This window comes from Zalophus californianus, chromosome 13, assembly GCF_009762305.2.
Source record: "Zalophus californianus isolate mZalCal1 chromosome 13, mZalCal1.pri.v2, whole genome shotgun sequence".
Classification (NCBI taxonomy): Eukaryota; Metazoa; Chordata; class Mammalia; order Carnivora; family Otariidae; genus Zalophus; species Zalophus californianus.
In genome coordinates, this window is record NC_045607.1 from 86414271 (window position 1) to 86437152 (window position 22882).

Genomic DNA, 22882 nt, shown 5'->3' on the forward strand with positions numbered 1-22882 from the left:
TTTCTCTCCTAGCTGAGGAGCGCTGATTTCAAGACTAGACCAGTGGTTCCGAGCCTCGGGGAGGCCACGGCCACTGGTCTTCAGGAAATATTTTTATATATTTTATATATCTTTATATCCCACGTTGCGTTCCCGGGCACAGGTGGAATTCTTACTCCCGTGACAGACCTGCAGTTTTCCTGTTCACTGTTGGGAACTCCGCGTCAGTCCCACATTTGGAGAGTGGCTGCCGGGCCACAGGCCCTGAGGCTCTGCTGGGCATCTAGGGGAGGAGTCTGTGATTCTTCTCCTCCCCAGGGTGCTCGGTGTGGTTTTGATCACCCTATCTCTGCTGCCTAAATCTTTACTGAGAGGGAAAAAAAAAAAAAAAAGCCTGTCTATAGGTGAATGGAGGGTTCGCTAGATTTTATCTTTGGAGGTAAGCACATCTGTGGCTTCTCAGGTGACCACCTGCATTGGCACAGTGCAAATTCCAAAGGCCAGAAGTATTCACTGTCTCTAGAAAAGCCGGTTTACCAGGGAAAGGATGCTGGGACATCCATGCCTGTCTCTCTTTCTCTACCTCTACGCTGCTGCTCCCCGCCTCTGTCTTCCCCTTTCTGTCTCTGTCTCTCTCTCTCTCTGTCTCTCTCTCTCTCACACACACACACACACACACACACACACACACAAACTTACAACCATTAACTAAAGGTGGAACTCCAGAATCAAGTAAATCGCATGAGCATCGAACAATTCATTCACCTTTCACTGTATTTGAACTAGAACTTAGGCAATAAAACACACGGGACCTCAGACTTCCTCTGGTCTTATTTACCACAGGTTCCCAGCAGTGGGCCATATATTTCTCCAAATATTTTTATCTGCCTTAGGTAGATTTCACTGCCGCCTGATTTGGGCAGCTGGGCTGATCATATTTTTCATGTCTGTCACTTAAATGTGGCCATTAGTTTGGGCAAACCTTTTTTTTTTTTCATTTTCAGAAGTCAGTGATCTTAGAGTGATAGAGTGAATATTGATTTTTCATATGAAAGGTAAGAGAACTAACTTTCATTAAGCAGCAAACTTCACTAGATACTACAAGGCAGTTTGCAAACCTAACTTCATACCTAGTCCTTGAAATACTTCCCACTTAAGGAAAACAGTCAGTATTAACTTGTCCGTGTCTGTCTGGGTATGAATCCGGCTTTGGGCTCTTTCCACCCAGTACCCCTGCATAAAGGTTGCATGGTCCCCAAAACGAAAGTTGTGGACCTCTTTTTACCATGTTGGTTTCAGCATGCGTTGCAAAAAAAAAAAGCGTTCTGAGTAATTCTTTGTCATGTTGAGTCAAAATTAAGGCATATTAACCAAAGAGCAGTTCTGTTTGACAAAAGTTGACAGATTGAAGATAGAGGCCTATAAGTCGCTAATTGGAGGCTCTCGTTAGAAGTAAAGTTGGAACATATACATGTGGAATTAGCAATAAAATCCCTCGGGATTACTGAGGCTCTCATTTCCAAACTGTGGATTGGAAACATGGGTTGGTACCCTTATTATTAGCCCCTGGAGCTGGAGTTGAGTTGTTTAGAAAGAAGGGCCAACTGCAGAGTTACCTTGGAGGTTTTCAGGCTATGTTCTTGTCTTCAGATGCAATCACACCTGCTTAGTGTGATGCAGCATCAGACCACTAAAATCTCAGAAGTATTGAAGAATCCATCCAATAACGACAGCGTGTATTTCTTGGTCACCGTATATGCCCCCCTCCCCATTTTGGCTTACAGACTCGGGCTTACCTTCCATAAACTTCTTCAGCCTAGAAACACTAATTTTTGCTGCTTTCCAAATAGATACATGGCTTTATACACACAAAAAACACCACTGGCACCACCACGAAACAGAACAAAACACCTCATTGGCAGCCAGCTCACGAGGGCTCACAAACTTACTACCCCCGTTTGTAGATGCCCCAGACCCTCTACTTCCTTGCCTGTTATATTTGCGGCCACCTGTACCTTAATATTTTTGTGATTTATCAGCATCTTCTAGGGCAGAGGTCAGCAAACTCAGACCTGGGGACCGAATCTGGCCTGCCATCTGCTTTTGTAAGATCTGTGAGCTAAGAATAGTTTTTTTTTTCCCCATTTTTAAGTAGAAAAATGTAAAATGGAGAAAAAAGATGATAATCAGCCTTTCGGTGAGAACAGTTGCTAAGTGTTTGCTCTTGGCCCAGACAATCTAGAATATTTACTATTAATAGATCCTCACTCTTGGGCCCATTGCAGAAACAGCTCACTGACCCCTGTTCTAGAAGATAATCCAGAGGTTGACAGCACACAACTCGCCATCTCGGCCGCTGCCTCACCACGCTGGTGAGCCTGTGTTCAGAGAGATGACTGAACCAAGGTCTTGTAAATGAAGTTCAGGGTTCCACCCCTGCCCCCAACTTTGGATTTCACTTATCCACCTCACTTTCTCCTCTTTGGAAAATCATCTAATCTGGATGGGTGCCAGCCATGTTCATGGTTCAGCTGTCTGATATTTAATATTATTCAGACATCTTCTGAGGAGCAGTTTTTGCCTCATTAGTCATTTAATCATAGAGGTCCCTGCAGCAAAGACAGGTCTCCTGGGTGGACTTGGGCCTGTTGTCGCCTTATGTCACGTGCATGACTCATCTGGTCAACAGGAGGGGCTTACAGCTGTGGAGTATCAGCTCTGTGCAAAATCGGGTGCTAGGGATGCAGGGTACAAGGGACAGACTTTTGCCCTAAAAATGGAAACAGGTCCAATGGGGGACACATGGAAACCACTACTTAGTTTGGGCTCAGAGACCATCCCCTGGGCCAGAATGAGTAAAGGTAACAGACCGAGAAAGTTTTATTGTATAGCATTAAAATCAGGTAACTTGGCCTCAGGTTTATGAAGGTTTTTATTGAAAGATTTCATTAAAACCTTTTTCTTCTTATAAGAGTAATATATGTTTAAAGCAGAAAAAAATGTTAAGCCATTTGAAAATAAAAGGAAAATTTAATAATGACTGTACTCTCATTACTGGGAAATGTCAATATTGTTGGCGTGGCCCTCCTGCCTTTTCTTGGTCTGGGTAAATATGTGCATACAGGATCCTGATGTACCTACTCATATGTAACTTGTAGTTTTTACTTATTATAGCTTTGTGTTATTAAATTTCTAATTGATTTGTATGATACTGTACATATAGTATATATGGCACATAACATACAAAGACTAGTTTTTTAACCAACCTGTTATTGTTGATTTTTTATTTAATTCTGCTTTAAAAAATTGTAAATAATATTTAACAGTGAGAGGTACACCTTTATTTACAAATCTTGGTGCATATCCATGATTATATCCATAGGATAAATTACCAGAAGTAAAATTTCGGGAGTCAGGGACCAGCCCAGTTTTCACACTTTCGACACACAGTGCCAGATTTCTGCCCCCAAAAATGTGATCAATTTAGTATTCCACTAGCAATCCTTTTCTTTCCCCAAACTAAAGACCGCATCTTTGGTGGGTTTAGATCCCAGGAGATCTGTCACCTGAGCAATCCCTGTATATACAGTGTGTATGGTGTAACATATGTGTGTATAATTCATGACTATTTTAAAAATCTTCTTTAACACTTGACACCAGCAGCCGTGATGACCTTGCAATTTAAGGTCAGGTGTAGGTCATATCAAAGACATAATTCTGACATCAGATGTATTGGGGGTTTTTTTGTTTTGTTTTTAGTTGGAGACTAATTCTGATGGTGAACTGAGCTCATCAGAGCCCAGCTTCCCTCCATTAGGGATGAACTAGCTTGCCTATGTTAAAAATGAAAGCAAAATGTTTGATGAGTATGGGTGGGCTAAACAACCCTCCTCACTCCCCTCTCCGGCAGGCGACATGCGTGCTCAGCTAATGCACGCACTGGCCCCTGACAGCATGTCCTTGTCCCTCACAGGATCTGCAAGCACAGGACCGAGCTCACCGCATCGGCCAGCAGAACGAGGTCCGGGTGCTGAGACTGTGCACCGTAAACAGCGTGGAGGAAAAGATTCTCGCCGCTGCAAAGTACAAGCTGAACGTAGATCAGAAAGTGATCCAGGCGGGCATGTTTGATCAGAAGTCTTCGAGCCACGAGCGGAGGGCATTCCTGCAGGCCATCCTGGAGCACGAAGAGGAAAATGAGGTATTACAGAAAGCCGAGTTTATGAAATCAAAGTGACCTTTTGTCTTGGAAGGATTAAGAATGACCTCTTCATTCTTTAAAGAGTTTCCTGGGCTGGCGTTAATTAAAATGAATAAATTAGCTGCTATCTTCCATCCCGAGCACAGAAAGCCTCTGAAAGTTACCCAAACCAGTGTCTAAAAGCATTTGCTAGAGGGACCGCGAGGCTCAGCCAGGGCACGCTTCTTTCAGGTTTCTCCCCAGAGATGCAACCCGTGCGTGGGCTTGATCGTATTGTAAATATTGCCTTCTGTAGGGCAGGCACAGAACTGCAGACAGGCCCATGGGGGGAGAGTGGGGGGCAAAATCAACCAGATGAGACCAGACAGAGCTGGGAGGAAGGGCCCCTCCTTGCCTTTTCTCTCTGCCATCCCCCAGGGCCTCTGTTGTCTTTTGCCTTTTGATTAAGTACTTCAGTATGATTGTACGACAAGCCATCTTAACCTATTTACTTTGTACTTGGAGAGCATGACTTTTACCCCCAGTTCAAGGTTTCCTATAAAAGCTGACCAAAGGCTCAGAAAGTGACCGGTTTAAAAAAACAAACAAACAAACAAAAAACAACCTCTCTTTCCTTGGCAAGATTGTTCAAAGAATGCATTGCTTATGTTTCTCTAAGCGGGGGGAATCTTCAGGTCATCCCTTGTATTTGTTTTTTTTTTTTTAGATTGCCAGTTTTAGTAATTCTTTTTAAGATTTTATTTATTTATTTGAAAGAGAGAACAGAGAAAGAGAGAGAGAGCATGAGCGGGGGCGGGTAGAGGGAAAGGGAGAAGCAGACTCCCCACTGAGCAGGGATTTCCTACTTGGGGCTTCATCCCATCCCAGGACCCTGGGATCATGACCTGAGCTGAAGGCAAATGCTGAACCCACTGAGCCACCCACGCATTGCCCCAGTTTTGGTAACTGTACTAAATTTTCAACCCAAATGGATTTGAAAGAGATCAAAAGACCTAGTTCCAATGTGTAGTCTAGAAAATAGAAAACTGTGCAAAATAGCAGCACCAATCTTTATCACAAAATTGTATTGGGATGGACACCTTTGGTTTGATGTCCCCATATTTGTAAACTGAAGAGTGGGTTGACCTTACGGAGTCATATGGAGCACTCTTTTCATTACATATATTAGATGTAGCTTGACTTTGCCTTCAGTAGGATATATGTTTTTTAAATCATCTCTAAACTATAAGCCAAATTCTTTTAAAAGCCTCGCATACTTTTTTTTTCCTGAAACGAGTCTAAATGTGAAGTAGATCTTGATATTTAAATGAATCCTGAAATGAAGCTTTCTGCACACTGAAGAGCACTTTTCTAGTGGTGCTTCTTCCTAACTTGTCGGTCTTCTATATTTGATGAGTTACATGTGAGATTTCATTAAAATCATGAAAAAGAGGTGTGTACATACATTCATACCTTGACACACATTTTAAAAATTTTGATCTCGAATAGTTCACCACTCTGGTTCTTAAAACTGAATATGTGATATAGGTCCAATTCTTGAAATTGAATATTTGGTACTGATTTAGAATCGGGTTTTCGGGTGTTTTTGTTGTTGTTGTTATTGTTTACGTCCCTGGAAATTGAAGAAAAGGGGGTGGTGGTGGTACGTGATATATATGTTCACAAAGCAGGTGACCCAAGGCCTCCACTGTGTTTTTGCTTAACTTGTCGTGTGTAGGCTTGTGAAAGAAGCTGGCCCGGGTTAGATGGGGTGCAAGGTGGCCTGGTGCTTTTCAACCCTCCTAGGCTGTGGGGAGATGTCCGTGTCTCCCAGGCCTGGGGGCCACCGGGGGGGCTGGAGTGGAGTCCCTTGCCAGTTGCTGCTCATTACCAGCAGCCTTGCTGGGGCTCCACACTCCTTCCAGGCTATGGGTGTGTCAGACATGGCACCATTTTCTGGGTGGCCTGTGTCGGCATGTGAAGATGTTTGGGGATGCTGATAGACTGCCGTCCAGGGCTGTGGTACCAAATATTGAGGCCACAACCTGCGCAGTTGACAGGCCACAAAGGACTAAGGCACAAAGAGCCCAGGAAGAGATTTAGCCCACCTCCCAGACATTCTGGTTTCCGGGAAGGTCAGGCTCCTGCAGGCAGACTTCTTGCCAGTTTACAAGAGAATCTTTTCATCCTGGGCATGGGGAAGTCCAAGCCCCCTGTTGCATAGACATTGAGGGGATAATATGGGGTTCTGGGTATAGAGTGGACAAAGCAGGGCACCTTTCCACCAAAGGATCCATTAACCAGATTCTTTGTATGGTGAAGTATCAGCCCCCTGCCAGCTAGTCTTTGCCAGATGAAATGTAATATTAAAACAAATTGACTTTAATCAGTCTAGAGATGAACTAGAATAGAAAGCTTTTTAGAAGTGATTATTAGCTTGAATCATTAGAGTTTTGCTTTATGGAAATGCATTCATTTCTAACATAGCGCTTCAGACATTATCTTGGGAAGCACCCGAGTTATCTCATTTAAGCCGCTCTTACACTCATACTGTTTCTAGAACAAGGTACCTCGTTTTGAATGTATAATTTGGGAAACTGGATGTTTGAAGTTCTGGGTTTCCTCCTTCCTCCTTCTGCTAATACACTGAAATTCTCCATTCGATTTTTAACACGCTTAGCCAGCATATGATAAAAATAATTTTGGAAGGTAAGTTCTGCAGCCTCTGCCCAACTTTATAAAATCATGTTTTTCTTAAGTGTGGAAGTCACTGCATTTCTAGGAAGCTGGAGAACTTGGTTTCTGAGGAATTTGCAGAGAGAGCATGTGCCTTGGTCTAACACAATATAAAATGAAAATGTTAACCCTTGTGTACTTGCTTTCTCTATTTCACTTAATTTTTTTTTAATTGAGGGTATTTCATGGGGGGTTTGTCACGGATACATTCTTAGTTGTCCTATCCACAGCTTTAACCATTAGCACATTAATTCCCTCTGAAAGACACTGATTGAACCTATCTTAAAGGCTCTGTATTTGACCTGTCTATATGATTTTTAAGGTCTTGCTCTGTGCCTAGTCACAAACTTTCACCTATTTGTGGTTTTTTTCAAGGCTTTGAAAGTAAGCCCTTGTATGTGGATTGAGATTAATAGCATTAAAGGGATTTATGTTAGGCACTTTCCCCTGTGCATTTCCATACTTAAATGTTACAACTTCTCTTCCAAGTAAATGTCACACCCATTTTACAGATTAGGTCATTGAGGCAGGGAGCCCTTAAGTATCTTTGTTTTAGAAGTAATGGAATCAAGATCCACACCCAAAAAAGCCCAGGATTTCTCATCGTGTACCATGTTTCCTTTCTAAACTGATTTTGCTCAGGGAAAGATGGTTTGAATAGCTTGTAAAATAATGATGGCAAATACTACACCCAGTGACCTTTCCCTCTTCTTTCTGGCTGGAGAAACAGACCCCTGTGGTCTGCAGGACAGACCTACTTGACTCCTTCATACCTCACCCCACTTGTCCAAGCTCTCCCTTAATGTCTGTTAAGTCATCGTGTTCTTGACTCCAGGAAGAAGATGAAGTGCCGGACGACGAGACTCTGAACCAAATGATTGCTCGACGAGAAGAAGAATTTGATCTCTTCATGGTAATATCATAGGAACTCATGCACCTTTCTCTATTAACTCGAGATGTCTGGAGCCTGCGTGCCCTAGCAGAATTTCATTTGTGAAGCCTGTGCCTTTCCTTCAGTTCAGAGGCTGCAAACTGGCTGAATTTAGCCTGCAGGCATATTTTGTTTGGCCCACGCGGTGGTTTTTTTTTTTTTTTTTAATTTCAAATTTGTTGCCAACATAAAAAGAATCCTGATTTCTGGCTTCTCTTGAAAAAGGAGAATGGGGCAATACCAGGCCCACGTCTCTATATGGAAACAGTTGGCCAGGGCTCGGTAGCAGCTGTACCCTCTGGCCAGGCCATGTGGTCTGCAGCTCTGCCACAGACCCCCGCCCCCCACCTGCCGCCCCCTTCCCAGCTCACTTCTCACTCCAAGCCGTCGTTCAGGAAACCTGCCTGGCTTCTCTAGGTAGTTTGTAGCCACTCCCTCGCTGTCTTCCTACTGGATCCCAACAAATATGCTCCCTCTGGGGTAGGTGGACAGCAGCCAAACAATAGGGTCATCCCTCTCCTTAATGGTAAAGAGAGCCTGCTTAAGGGTGCAGGAACCTTCCAGAAGCACATCACGGTGTAGCCTTCACTGAAAGATTGAAATTGGTTGGGATTTCACTGGTCCGGACAGATAGAAAAGGACCTTGACATTTGAGGCTTTAACATCCATGGTTTCAACCTTGACGTTCCACGCTACGTCGGTAGTCATGTGTAATTTGCTGGAATCTGCATTTGATTTGCATGTGTCGCCTGCCACAAGGTCAGGACGTGCAGAAACAAGCCCCTTGGCGAGCGAAGGAGGCCCTCAGGAGTGATGTTTTACTGCATTCTTAAGGCATGTTCGTAACTATTTATCTCTGCTTCCCCGATGCTCAGAAATCAGTATTTGCTTAACAAATACTGATTGAATGAATGCCGGCAAAATGTTGGACCTTGTGAAGATGTCAGCATGGATCAGGACACAGAAAGTTGCAAGCCTCCCTCCACTACTGTCATTCATGTTGATCTTTCTGACATTTAGTCTGATGACGGAATGAGTGAATAAATGTGAACTGTAACTCAGGTGGTTGAATGCTGCACAGCCCCCACATCAGAGGCCCCCCAGTGTGAATGCCCTCAGGTGTCAGTCAAGCAGTGTGCAGGAGTGAGGTGAGTGGAGGGGTGGGTGGGTAGCGGTGGTAACCTGGTAACCTTGTCTAAGGGGGACAGGGCCCCAAGCCCCACATAGCCAGGAATTCCAAATGGCCAAGAGAAGCTGGAAATGTAGGTTTTTCATGTGCAACTCTGGATTTCAAAATGTTTGTGGCTAAATTCAGTTTTTTATTATGATCTGATGCTGCAGGTCAAACAAAACAGGACCCCTGGCCCAGATAGGACCCACAGGATTTGCATTCTCTGTCTTTTTAGCATAGACAGTCTGAGAAGGGAGCTCCTGCTGTGTGGAGGCTTACGTGTGTGTGTGTGTGTGTGTGTGTGTGTGTGTGTGTGTGTGTGATTTTGTAATTTTTGTCTAGGGAACAGTCGTTGTGTCCACACATAACGATTCAAGAGAAAAAGACACTTAATTCCTTCTGAGGGAAGTTTTAGGTAGCCATGGGAATAATTCCTAGCCTGGAATGTGTACTTTCCCTCTCGACCTCCTGTGCACCACCTTCCCCGGGTTGGGCCATTTTGGATCAAACTGATGCAACGGGGTCATATAACAGTATGGCCCATGTAAGGTGTTCCTGAAACCGAGATTTCTTAACTCAAACTGTTGGTCACCCCCTTTATAGATTGTTCTCTACCGAGGGACATTGGAGATATACATAGGAAGCAGACATCTTTTCTCTCCTTGAGGAACTTATTAAAATGTAGATTCCTGGGGAACACGGGGGCGGGGGGCGCAAAAGGCCCTCAGCTTCCCTGGCTGCTCACTGCTTGGCAATAATGCAGCACCGCCACCACCTCAGGTACTCTTGAGGCCCAAGAACGGATAAGCTGCCTGTCATTATACAAATTAGATTAGGCCCAGAGATGGAGATTTCCATCAACAGCCCCGAAGTGTGTGTGTGGTGGGGGGCGGGGGGGGAGTACTTCTCTTTTCTGACTTTTGGGCTGGGTATTTGCAGAAATTGAAAGCCTCAGGGGCCGGGGGGGGGGGGGGGACTGAATGTCTGGCCAAGGCCCAGCCTTCTTTTAATTTGGGAGTATTTTATCATGCAAAGAACAGGTTTAGAACGAGTGATGCTGGAAAGGGAGCACTTTTTGGTAGGCACTTCAATTTGGGGCTTATTCTGCTTGTTTCTCAATGGCTGACTTTTCATTTTGGAATTATACAAATTTGGGGTTTGGTTTGGTGTTTTTTTGTTTTTTTGTTTTTAATCTAAGCAGCGGGCTGCCTTTGGCCAATTCACTATGCATTAGCACCTCCACCAGGGGGCAGGAAATCAAATTTGAATCCTTGCCAGCTACTCTGATGAAAAAGTTCAGTGAGACACAAGAATGGAATGTGAGCTAGATTTGGATTTCATCTATTTAAACTTTTTATCCCTTATTATTAAAAAAAAGTTCTCTGTAAAAATTTAATATAAGCTTGTGATTTGATTTACCATGGACATTGTAGTTAAATAACTCACATCAAGCAGTCTCTTTAAAAATAAAACTTTTCTTTTGAGTATTTTTCTTGTTCCCTTCTAAAAAATGGGACTTCAGAAACAGTGATCTTTCATGCTGATTACCTATGAATTTTACCTAAAAAGATCTCTGACACATCAAGGTACAAATATGAAACATTTTGATAACATACAAGCATGAAACTTTAAACTGCTATGTTCCCTACAAAGGCAAGAAGTACGTTTTAAAAATAACTGTACTTGTTAGCACAACGTTTATTATCAGGTCTTAAGACAAATATATTCATGTCGTACCTGAATAGTGAATTAGACTTACTTGAATATCACCTTCAGATTTTGTTCTCATCTTCTGCAAGTAGAAATCTCTGGAGAGAGATGCAACCATCAGAACTTTAAGCTTATTTAAAAAAAAAAATGCATCAACCCTTTCTAAAAGGGAAAAAAAAGCAAGTGCAATTTACTTTTTGTATCAGATTTTATATCAATTTGCTTTTTATTTTTTTATATCCATTTTTTATTTTTATGTCAGGAAAGATTTACATTCCCAATCGTGAACAAATGCATGGCGTAAGTCATTTTAACAGTTTTTGGTACAGGTAATGGTGGTGGTCAAACCAAAAATCAAAGTGTTATCTCAGTGGACTACGTTAACCAAAAAATGGTTGGTTTGTTTGTTTTCTTATTAGCAGTCTAAAGAACTGTTAGGAGGTCACTTCAAGAAGCCCCTCTCTAGATTGCATTCAGCAAGGCATTCTCTGTGCTAACAACGCAAGTTTGGTAGATCCCATTTCTGATACCAGAGCATTAGGAGTCAGGATTAAGAACAACCTCTCCAGCTAGCCCATGACAGAACAGGACAGCCACACTTATCGACGAATTGGGCTCCCCATGCTGCAGGCCTGCCCCATGTTGGGAATATAATGATTTCCAAAAAAAGTGTGAGTGCAGTTTAAGGGACTTTGAACTTGAATTTTTTATGTGGATCCTAGAGGTCAAGTTTGGATTTGAATAGAAATTTCATTTACCTTTGGTTGCCAGTTTTAGTTCTTGTGAAAAAGTAACGTTGAATCCCTGTTTCAATACGGTAGATCCGAAGGAAGAAAAGGGCAAGGTAAATCATTGAATGGTTCATGGTCTATTCGACTGTAGCAATAGTACATCTAGCTAGCAATGTATATATCTATATATACTTATATAACTAACGTATGCAGCAATTCAGTGGAGGTTTTATTTGCTTTTTAAAGCTAGCGGGTTGTTTAATTACAGGTTAAAGCCGAGTGTGTGGCACTTACCTTACTTACAAGTGCACTGGATTTTTAAAGAGAAAGCAAGAGGTGGGGGCTTAGGCGTTTGGGAATCTATGAAAATATATGAAAGGGAGACACTTTACTTATAACCTTATCAGTTAAGATGAAATTGCATCTGACCGTCTTCTCTGGCATGATAGTATTTTCATAAGAGCTAAACTTCTTAAAAGCTAAAGAGTTGAAGGACATCCCTCTCACGGAGCCCACAGTGCACCAAAAATGTAATACCTTCGTGGCCGAATGACTAATTAAGCCATTAATGTACCCACATGTCTGAGTCCGAGGGTGGCTGATCTGTGGTGACACTTGGGGTGCTGACTTTGTTTCCTGGTTGTTTAATTAAAAGCATGAGCCCTATTGAGTAAAAGGAAGTCTTCTTAATGAAGTTTCTCTTTTATAGGCTTAAGGAGTACTTTTATGCCAGGGAAGCAGTGAATTATATCTCCAGGGCTCATATTTTTTAAATACATCCCCAATTGGACTTTCCTCGCTATGACTTAAAGGGAGAGCTTTGCACACACACAGACTAAGTACAGGAATTTTTAGAGTGTATTTTCCATGCATGAATTTCAAAGATGGGGTACAGAGGGAGGGAAGAGACTTTACCTTGCAGAATCTTCTGCGGAGACAGGGTGCTTGAGGAACGAGCTAGAACACGTCAGCCAGGATCGAGAGACTTTATGGGAAAAGCAGAAAGTGACCCTGAAACCATGGGGGGTGACTTGTGAACGTTTTGTGTGCTGTGAGGTTGATCCTGTGCCGAGTCCCCTTTCCCACTGGTGAAACTCTTGTTAATACCTCCAGCGTATGGACATGGACCGGCGGAGGGAGGATGCCCGGAACCCGAAGCGTAAGCCCCGCTTAATGGAGGAAGATGAGCTGCCCTCCTGGATTATTAAGGATGATGCCGAAGTAGAACGGCTCACGTGTGAAGAAGAGGAGGAGAAGATATTTGGCAGGGGGTCTCGCCAGCGCCGGGACGTGGACTACAGCGATGCCCTCACGGAGAAGCAGTGGCTGAGGGTAGGTGTGGCTTCCTTACCTGTCCTTGCCAGGTGGATGCTCCTGTTCTTGCGCAATCGGGAGCCCAGGGACCAGTGGCCAGCGAAAGCAGAAGGGGCTCTTGAACACAGGGAAGGTCGCTTGGCTGTTGCCATGGCCTCTTTGCATTTCAAGGCAGGGCCTTGATATATAAGGAGGAATGTCTTGCGAGAGCAGAATTGGCCATTGGAAGCAATGAGGCCCGCTGATGTTTTATGACCAATTGCCTGGTCATGCCTCACTGTCGGAGTTAGGATCAAAATGTGCAAGGGGACCTGAGAGATCTTTTTAATTGTTCCCCCTCAATGTCCTGGTCTTGAATTGGAGTTTTAGTTTTCCAAGGCCTGCAGAGAGAGTTGAGACAGTAGTATTTTCTAGCTGCATTGTTTTTTCCTAGACCCAAAGAAATTAGAGCTGGAAGGTGTCTTTGTATTCTCTTGGTTTTAGGGACAAAGCAGTTGTGGCCCAGAGAGGTTCAGTGACTGCAGGATCACACAGCTGGCTAGAAATAAGAATTTGTGAGTGCTGGAGCATTTGTGTGCCCAGTTTTGGCTACTGTGATCTGTCCATCGCAAGCACAGACTGGGGTTACCGAAGTTTGGAAATGTTATTCTGTAGTTTGGGGTCCCCCCCAACTTTGGAAAATGTTGATTTCTCATCTTGACTGGGGAATGAAATCTCAGAATGTTTGCCTGGGGAGCATAGAAATATCGCAATGCCCCTAGGAGTGACGTGCTTGAATGCCACGGCCGGTGGGAATCTTGCATTTGAAGGTTTTGCCCCACTTTTCCTCACTGGGAGCAGACTTAGTACCGGTGGTGACAGCAATCTGGGACCCTCGTTCCAGGCAGGACCAGTAAATGTGCACTGGAAATAGTCAGCTCCGTTGGGTTGAAAACCAAACAAAATAGAAGCTGTTGTTGTGAGTTGTTCATTTTATCGAAAGGGAATGCCATTCCCAAGCTTTGTGAAACATGGCTTTAGGACCCAGCACATAAGTAGGTAGGTGGGTAGAAAGGCAACGGGAAGGATTTTGAGATCGGTTATCAAAGGCAGATAGATCTTGGCACCACTTGAGATGTGATTTACTCAGGATGCTCTATGATGAGAGAGACGTGACCTGAATTTTGAAAAGACTGAGAAAAGAAGAGCATTGCTCATATTTATGGCTGAACAATGGCATGTGAAATCTAACTTCCTCTGTGCGACTGTCTTACTCTCATATCCAAATATCCCCGTGGCCCCAGAGCATGGTTTTATGAATTTCTTTTGTTTCCCAGTTGTGAGGTTGTAGCTGTATAATTAAGATTCATTCTGTAATGTGAAGAGTTTTGTGTTTGTTTAATAATCATTTCTGAGCTCAGGAAAATTCTCCCTTTCTCTTTTATTTAAGCAATAAACTGAGTACCTGGAGTCCTATACAGCAGATGATACAACCATCCAGGCCAACATGGAAAGTCAATCTTTATAAGTAGAATCTGCAGATATTACAAGCAAAATCACCTTGTCTTTTAGGCAAGACTGTGGCTGAACTCACCATTTTTAAAATAACCATTGGGAAACGCTTTTAAGAAAAATAACATGGAGGGGCGCCTGCGTGGCTCAGATGGTTAAGCGTCTGCCTTCAGCTCAGGTCGTGATCCTGGGGTCCTGGGATCAAGCCCTGCATCGGGCTCCCTGCTTCGTGGGGCATCTGCTTCTCCCTCTCCCTCTACTATTCCCCCTGCTTGTGCTCTCTCGCTCTCTCTGTCAAATAAATAAATAAAATCTTTATTAAAAAGAAAAAAGAAAAATAACACGGATCTTAGAAAGTTTTCAGGTTTAGAATACCTCATTTGTTCTTTTTCCTTCAGTGTCTGTCACTAATGAATAGCAGTGCCTAGCACATAGTAGGGACCCAAGGAATGTTTGCAAAATGAAATTGTAACTTTTAAGAGGAAAGTAGACATTGACTCGTTGACCATAATGTTGGGATAGCCTTTCTCTTCCTAGTGATCCAGTAGACACTCTTTGACCTCTAACATACACGTCTAAAAATGGAAAACTAGTTTGTTTTTCAAAACAACACTGTGAAATTTGCATTTATAGTATAATAGAATGTTCATGCTGAGGTGTCCTGTGAGATACAGAGACACCTGGGAAGGACAGAAGTGTTCTCAGCACAGCTCTATTGTAGTACCTCTTTTTGTGATCCATTCTTTTGAAAATGGTCTGTCTGCATTTGGAAGGAGCTAGTGACTCAGTCAGCCGGGACCCTCAGTCAGGACATGGCCTAAGCATTCAAAATAGATGCTTACTGTCTTTTGTTTTTCTTGTTCGCCAGCAGCAGTCCTGTTCAATAGCAGCCTAGCAAGCTTTTCGGATAATAACATTATATTCAAGGGGTTTTCACGAGCCTGGACATGAAGAGATGTTCTCTACTGGCTTATGATTGAGTGTGTTGCATAGACCCGGCCAACCCAGCCTTGAAAGGGAATATGGCAAAGCCTGTCGTGTAAGAAATGCTGAGACGGGGCTAAAATAATTCTTCTTTTCTCCTGGCAATGTTGTACAAAGCCTGCTTGGCAGAGGCCTCGGCGATGCACAGAATCCCAGAGCTGGAAGGCAGCTGAATGGAGCAGCTCCCCATCCCGTGCCCACACCACAGTCTCCGCAGCCCCCGTGCCAAGAGGCTGGCCATCCCTCAAGGAGACACGCTGCCTTTTTGTCTGCAGAGCGCCTCCAATTTGTGGTCAGCCCTGACTGTTAGTTCCTCCCCGCTTTGAACAGATTCCTCTTTCCCTGTCACTGTCCCTCGCTGGCCTTGCTTCTGCTTCCTGGGGTGAACAGAACCCTGTTTTCTTCTGTGTTTAGCATCACATCCCACTGGATCAAACCTGAGGACTTGTGGTCAGTCCGGAATGCACTTCCCCACCCCTCCCCCTTCTGCTGAACCTTTCTCATCCTTCAAGGCCCAGCTCCATTGCCACCGCATCTGTGACACCTTCACAAATAGAGCGCAGTCGAACTTCCTCTGAGCCCTCACACATCCATGCTCGTTCCTCGGTCCCAGCTCGGAATGCAGTTTCCTGCCATTTCTTGGTAGTTGCCCACACGCCCGCTTTCCTAGTACCGGGGAAGGTGGATCTTGTTAGAACTTAGGAATTCCGTGTGCAAATAGGAAGCGCTCATTGGCTGCCACATTGAATTAGCACCAGATGGATGTGGAAGAGTATGTCCTAGCGTCACGTTCACGGCTGCAACGGCTGGACCTAAACATGCCCTACTCACGAGTAGAATTTTCTTGCCCACATAAAAGCCCAAGGTGAGTGTTTCTGGTTGGTGGTGGCCTTGGCTCTCCACGTGGCCATTCCAGAGCCCAGGCTGATGGAGCCTCTGCCAGCTTCTTCATCAGTTTCCCAGCGAGCTGGAAGTGGGGAAGACAGCACAGAGTGGCGGGCGTGGGGTTCGGACGGGCCAGGCCCGCCCTGGTTCCGTTATCACTGCCGCTCACGGTCCATGGGCTAGAGCTCGGTGGTGCAGCCACGCTGGTCGTAAGGGAGACCAGGGAATGCGGTCTGGCCGTCAGCCCAGGAAAATAAGATTCTGGTGACTAGCTAGCAGTCTCCACCCCAGAACACTTAGGCTAAATTTAAGTGATATGGCCACTTTTCTCTGTTCTCTGAACATTGTATTATGGTTTTATCACAAACAGGTTTTATTTTAGAATCGTATTATGCTAAAAATTCCCACAGTGACCTTTAGACCATCTGTTTCGTTGGAAGATTTTGAAATTTTTCTGTAATTCGTAATGTTGTTTTAAATGAGAAGGATCACAATTTCAAACACAGCTTAATTAAAAAAAAAGTTTTTTAAAGTTATTCTGAAATCCCTGTTTTCCATTGAGGGAAACTTCGGTTTCTTTGGTGTTAGCCAGTCTCGAGTTAACTTATCTTTTTGGGGTAGTCAGGGCAGCATTCAAGTATCCCACGGGCTGTTTCTCTCCTCTCCTGGGGCCTGCTGTCCCATCTTCCTTCCCAAGTGGCATCTGGATAATGGTAGGAGCTAGGGTTTCATCGTGGCCTCAGGGGCTGGTGCCCTGGTTCCCCCCTGTCCTGTGGGTCGCTGCTGGGCTCAGCGCAGGGCTACCGGTCTGCCTGTCCCTGGAGGTCTCAGCATGCATCTGGTCCCATCTCATTCCCTGGGAGATTTCCATGGTTTGTGCTGTTGAAGTCTGGGGTTCTGGCTCCTCCAGTTGGCAGCTTTTCTGAAGTCTCATGAGGACCCCAGGGCCCTCTGGTGCTGTCGTTGTGTCCCAGCTCTTCTGTGCCCTGCTTGAGGATCTGCAAAGTCTTGGCTGCTTTCTTCACGCTGTGTGAGACCACGCAAGAGAGTCTAGCCCCGTTGCTCAACAATGGCAGAGTCACCAGCAGGGGGTTGTCAAGACTGAAGTTTCTAGAATCTGATGGCTGGGTGGGTGAGGGAGGTTTTTGGGGGGTTTTTTGTTTTGTTTTTTGCTTTTTTTTGATAAAGATTTTATTTATCAGAGAGAGAGAGAGAGAGCGCACGTGAACAAGGGGGGGCGCAGAGGGAGTGGGAAAAGCCGACTCCCCGATGAGCAGGGAGACGGATGCAGATGCGGGGCTCAATCCCAGGACCCTGGGATCATGACCTGAGCTGAAGGCAGATGCTTAATGACTCAACACCCAGGTGCCCCGGTGAGGGAGCTTTTTAACACAAGCAAGACGAAAATGTCTAGCTTTGGCACATTGTATCTAGCCGTATGAACATATCGTGGGGGACCCTCCAAGAGCCTTAGAAGGAGCGTATCAGGTGAAAGTCCTGAAGTTTGCACTTTATTAGCTTCACAGAAAGTCTACCTCTGGGCACTTTTAGGGTCTCATTCCTCTAGCTTCTTGCAACCACCACCCCCCCCAAATGCACCACTGGACCCTCACGGGCAAGTATTCCATTTTAACCCCAACTGGGTTCACTTCTGGCGCTAACTACCCAGAGTTGGTACAGACCCCACAAGTTAAAGGGCTCAGGCCCCAACAAAACGGTGCTTATTTCACCCACCGGCCGCACTCTGGGGGCCCCCAGGCCACCTGCTTTGCTGACTGACGGGCTATAAATTCAGGGCTTCTCATGACCCCCTCAGGTTCAGTAATTTGCTGTGATGATTAATGGAACTCAGAAAAGCTCTGCTTGTGGTTACAGTTTTATTACAGTCAGAAGGACCAGCAAATGAAGAGATGCGCAGGGTGGGGTCTAAGAGGCAGACAGAGACCCCTTCTTGTCCTCTCCTCCTCGAATCACCCTCCTGACACGTCAGTCCCTTTCACCAACCAGGAAGCACCAGTGAGCTTCAGTGTCCCGAGTTTTTATCCAGGGCTCATTACCATGTAGGCACAAATGATTAAAATCATCCACTGGAAAAAAATAAATAAAGTAAAATCATCAGCTGGGTGATTAGACTCCCCCTCCAGCCGCCCACTCCTCCCAGGTCCGCCTGGCTCCACAGCCCAACCATCCCATCAAGTGGTTGGTCCTTCTGGTGACAGCCCCCATCCTGAAGCCCTCTAGGGGCCCTCCCTGGTCACCTCATTAGCATCACAAAGACACCGCCACCACTCAGGAAATTCCAAGGGCTTTAGAAGCTCTGTGCCAGCAACCAAGGACAAAGACCAGACAAATTCTTGATTATACAACAGGTGGTAATATCCTCAGGCCTGACCTCTTACCTCTCTCCCTCCTTACTCCCACCAAGAAAGAAGGCACTCGGCCCCGCCTTCCTGTCACATATATGGAGTAACTTCCTGTACACATGTGGCCCGGTCGTAGGGTCCAGCCCTGTGGCTTATGGCAGTTCTGTCGCCCAGGCATCGCTGTCGACTGCAAAGAGCCTTTGAAATTGAGGAAACTCCTCTCTCCCTCCACAAATCCTGATTTAGACTGCTTGTCTGATGGTGGTGGGCTCACAAATCCGTTTTTGGAAAGCGCTGGTATCATTTGGTGTTTTTTTTTCCTTTTTGCATACCAACTTTATCCTAATCCTTCTGAAGGCAGTGGGGGGCCCCCCTGAACAGGGGATGGTGCCTTTAGAAAGTGTAAAAGAGAGTATGAATGTAGTTTTTAAAATAAAAAGATGATATCCATGAGCATTTCAGAGCTTTTCCCATGGTGAACTCAAGGTGATAACCGTGCTCCACCACATACCGTGTGTGTGTGTGTGTGTGTTTGCACATACACAATAATTGGCTGGTGTGGATAATTTCTTGGAAAAATATCTTTGTGTCTTTATGTGCGAGAGCAGGCATTCCGTCAGCCTAAATTGGCAGCCGTCTGATGAGTCCAGGGGGACAGGTTTTTCTGTTTAGCTCCAACCACATGTGCACTGTCTGGGATGTCTCCAGTATTGTAATCATTATCGGGGGCAAGGGGCTCCATAAAATCGGGGGGATTGCAAAGCTAAAAGCTGGGCTAAGGGTGAATTCTGGAGTACTTGCTTTTTCTCTTCTTCCTGTTCCTTTGGTCCTTCTGCCAACTTTAGAATCCTTCCCTCCCTTAAAACATTTAGTGACACCGCAGAACGTATTTAATTGCCGAGTGAGTGATTTATACCCTACAGCACTGGAAGATAATTGGAATGCAAACTAAATTATGTGTTCTGTATAATATTTAATTGCCGAACGAACTTTGAAGAGTACGCTTTTGTGTCACAATGGATGCGGACATCTCAAAACTGTAATTTGGAAAGGTCCTTCTTATTCACTGGTGTCTCGCTGTGTGGTCCTCCTACATGAAGAGGGGGATGCTTTTTTAGGTATCCTGTAGAAGCTTCTGGTGATGAAGGCAGTTATCTCTGTTTTTGCAGTTGGGCCCCAAACCAAGGTGCCGAAGTGAAGGTGGTAAGACTCGTTTCCTCCCATCTTTGAATCTAGGGATAGATGCAGCTGATTTGAGAAGGTTTAGGATTTTGAGAGGGACCTCGAGGAAGGGCAGCCCAGAGAGTACCCTCTTTTTCCTCAACTAGTCTGTTAACCAGGTAAGAGCCCAAGCTCCCCACAATTTCTGTGCCCAAGTGGCAACCTCCTGGTCCTGTCTCCTGACCACTCAAAGGATTTGGGGAGATTCTCCTTCCCAGAGCTCGAAGTAGAGGAAACAGTAAGAGAGTCTTAAACCATACAGTAGTGGGGGTAATCAGTAAGTAAAATGCGACACTTCTCAAGGGAATTTACCTGGGGGCATCTTAAAAAGCTACATAACACCAGGATGCAAATAGCAGGATAAGATCCCCTGGTTGGTTTTCCGTCACCAGAAGCCTGTGCCAAAACCTGCATGGGAAAGAGGCAGAGACATCCATGGAGAGGTAGTCACAAAGAACTGGAAAAAGTACCAAGAAAGTTTAAAGAAATTGGTATCTCAAACACAATATTTGAAATTATGCTGAAATACACAATGAGAAATAGCAAACTATCTTGTCACCCATCTGAAGACGTGTCTCCTGTGTTTGGGCTGGATTCAGTACAATCCAGCCTGAAATCAGAGATGGGGGCTGGAAACTCCTCGCTGTAATCCCAGCTGAGAACATCTGTGATTCTGTGAAACGTCCCTTTCTCCTAAAATATCTTACACTGACAAGATTGGTTGGTTGGTTTTGGTTTTCACGATTCTTCATCAAAAGTATAATGTGCAGAATGCCTTTAATATTTTGCTGCTTTTGTTTTGTCACTTTAAATAATCTTTCTTTGCTTTTTGCTATAAGACATAAACATTGATTTTTTTTTTTTTCTTTTATCAAATGGCATTTTTAGCTTTTAAAATTGGGTCATCCGATCTACTGGGGCAAAATTTCTAGCAAGCTGCATTTCCGTTTTTATACACAAGGGAGAGCTAAGGACCTAGAAAATAGATTTGGGTTTTGCCAAATTCGTGTTCTTCAGTACTTTAGGAAGGAAGTACTGAACTGATATGTGGCAAGAGTTTGAGTTGTTTGGGGAAATATCTGACAGTAGTAAACAAATTTTGGTAACTTTTCTACAATTTTTATTTTATTCTTAAATCCACTGGCTAGATTGTTTTCACAGCGATTGGACCTTGGTGTGTTCCCTTTTGTCAGAATTCAGTAGGGTAAGTTCAGTAGAAGAAACAGTCCTCCGAGGGCCAACTGAAATAAATATTAAAGGTTGAGAAGCAGGAGAGACTTGTTTTGCTCAATTTTTAAGACTGTGATGCATGGAATTTCTGGTTTCGAGTTCTGTCCTTTGAAACAGGGATTCAGCTCGGAAATGTAACTCAGGCACGGAAAGTAACCATGGGAAATTGGATCAGGCTTACCAATATTTACAAGCCCAAGGAAGTTCGCCTTATCTTTATGTGGAGCCAACTCCTGCAGAGAAATAGATGGTTTTAGAAATATGTCTGCTTTTTTGAATCAAGATTTGGTTTCTGTCCCATACTTTTTTTTTTCTTTAATCGGTAAAGCTGCAGGAAGAAAATCTTTTTAAAAGAAAATTTTTGTTTATCCTTGACAGATAAAAAAGTATATATATTTAAGGTGTACGATGTGATGTTTTGATACAGGTATACATTTAGAAATGATGTCATTCATGGTGGAGGTGAGGGAGGGGTGCCGGTCAGGAAGTTAGAGGCAGGGCAGGATGATTTTACCATCACTGTGTCCACATCTGGGTGGGTGTCATCTGGGTGGGTGTCAGAACTATGACTTAGGTGGCTGTGTACCTGGGTAGCTTAGGATTGTGGTCAAAAATGTAAGCCTTGGAATCTGAGACCTGGGGTTCAAAGCCCAGCTTTAATTATAATGAGCCTGTAACCCTGGGTGCCGAGTACAACCTCTTGTAGCTTTTGCTATAAAGTGGGGGGAAATAATAGCATGTACTTTGTAGAGTTTTCTGAGGTTTAAATGTATAACATTTAACCTGGCTCATATAAGAAGGACTCCAAAAACAAACTGGCTGTGTCAGAGTAAATGTGATAAGTGATAGTAAAAGAGGGGGGAAAAATATTTCCATTGTGTGTCTTGAATACAGGGTTTGGGGTGACGGGAAAGGGGTAGATATGAAGGCACCTGTCCCCACTCATCAATGGAATTAAGGAGAAGGAGATGTTCGCTTGCTGAATATGTGGTGGGACTGGCCTATTCTCCTCAAGCCCCCAGCCTATACATACTCACCTATCAGCTCTCGTCCTACGTTCTTCTACTTAATCCTCCATGTCTTCAGGAAGAGCTCGGGGGCCAGCTGTCGGGAACCGGGTCCTGTGGGTCCTGGCCCTGCCACCAGCTGAGGATGGGGTCCTGGGCCTCCCAGGCTGAGTGAGTTGTATTACCTTTGAATTGCAGGGTCCTTTCCACAACCTCCAAAACCATGTGAAGCTGCTATGACTTTTGCTTTGTACTCTGGTTTTAAGAATGATCGCCCTCTGTTTTCCTGTTAGTGGGTCCATGCGTGGAGGCTGTTTAAAAGCAGATTCAACTCGACACCCATTTCTCGAACGTGGAGGAGGCTGAGCCGCACTGTGCTCGGACCGGAGAACGCGGTGTTAATTGGCAAGTTTCTGTTCCTTACCGTCGGAGCGGGGCCCGCCTTATTAGTGCAATTAAGAGCCAGATTTGAGAGATGCTATTAGAGATAATAGTGCACACTTAGCCACCTTAAAGAGCTTGTCAAGAGCAGGTCTCCTAGTGTACACAGATGGGAATTAATAGAGATTAAAATAGATTGTGAGATGCTCTAACTTGTACAGCTTGAACTGTTCAAGAAATGAGCAGAGTTTAAGCAACGTGGGTCCTGCTTTCTGCGAGAGTTTCAGTGTCCTGCCTCTGGGGACGTTACTTAGGATTTTCCCTCCCCCAGTCGCAGGACTCCCACAGGAGAGAAGGGCAGCTTCCCCTCCACAAGGGGAAGGCGATAGAGTTCACCTCCTGCTGCCACTGGGAGACCGGAGCCTCTCTGACAGCCACACCCGTGCTCCTAGCCCCCCATGCAGGAGAAATACAGCACAGCACATCCTCTACCTCTGAGTAAAGAAAAGGAGATGCAGGGAGTTCGGTGCTGCAGAATGTGATATTTGCAGATTCCTGGCGTTGTGGA

At 44.6% G+C, this 22882-nt stretch overlaps 1 protein-coding gene across 6 annotated transcripts in view; it reads left to right on the top strand.

Annotated features, from left to right (window-relative positions):
* The window catches only part of SMARCA2 (SWI/SNF related, matrix associated, actin dependent regulator of chromatin, subfamily a, member 2), a 177221-nt gene that overhangs the window by 99431 nt on the left and 54908 nt on the right, over nucleotides 1-22882 (top strand). For all 6 annotated transcript variants that reach the window (XM_027614886.2, XM_027614889.2, XM_027614890.2 and 3 more), the window contains 3 exons: nucleotides 3953-4180; nucleotides 7731-7808; nucleotides 12552-12770. In XM_027614886.2, coding sequence (XP_027470687.2) covers nucleotides 3953-4180; nucleotides 7731-7808; nucleotides 12552-12770 — 525 coding nt within the window. The remainder of the gene's footprint in view (nucleotides 1-3952; nucleotides 4181-7730; nucleotides 7809-12551; nucleotides 12771-22882) is intronic.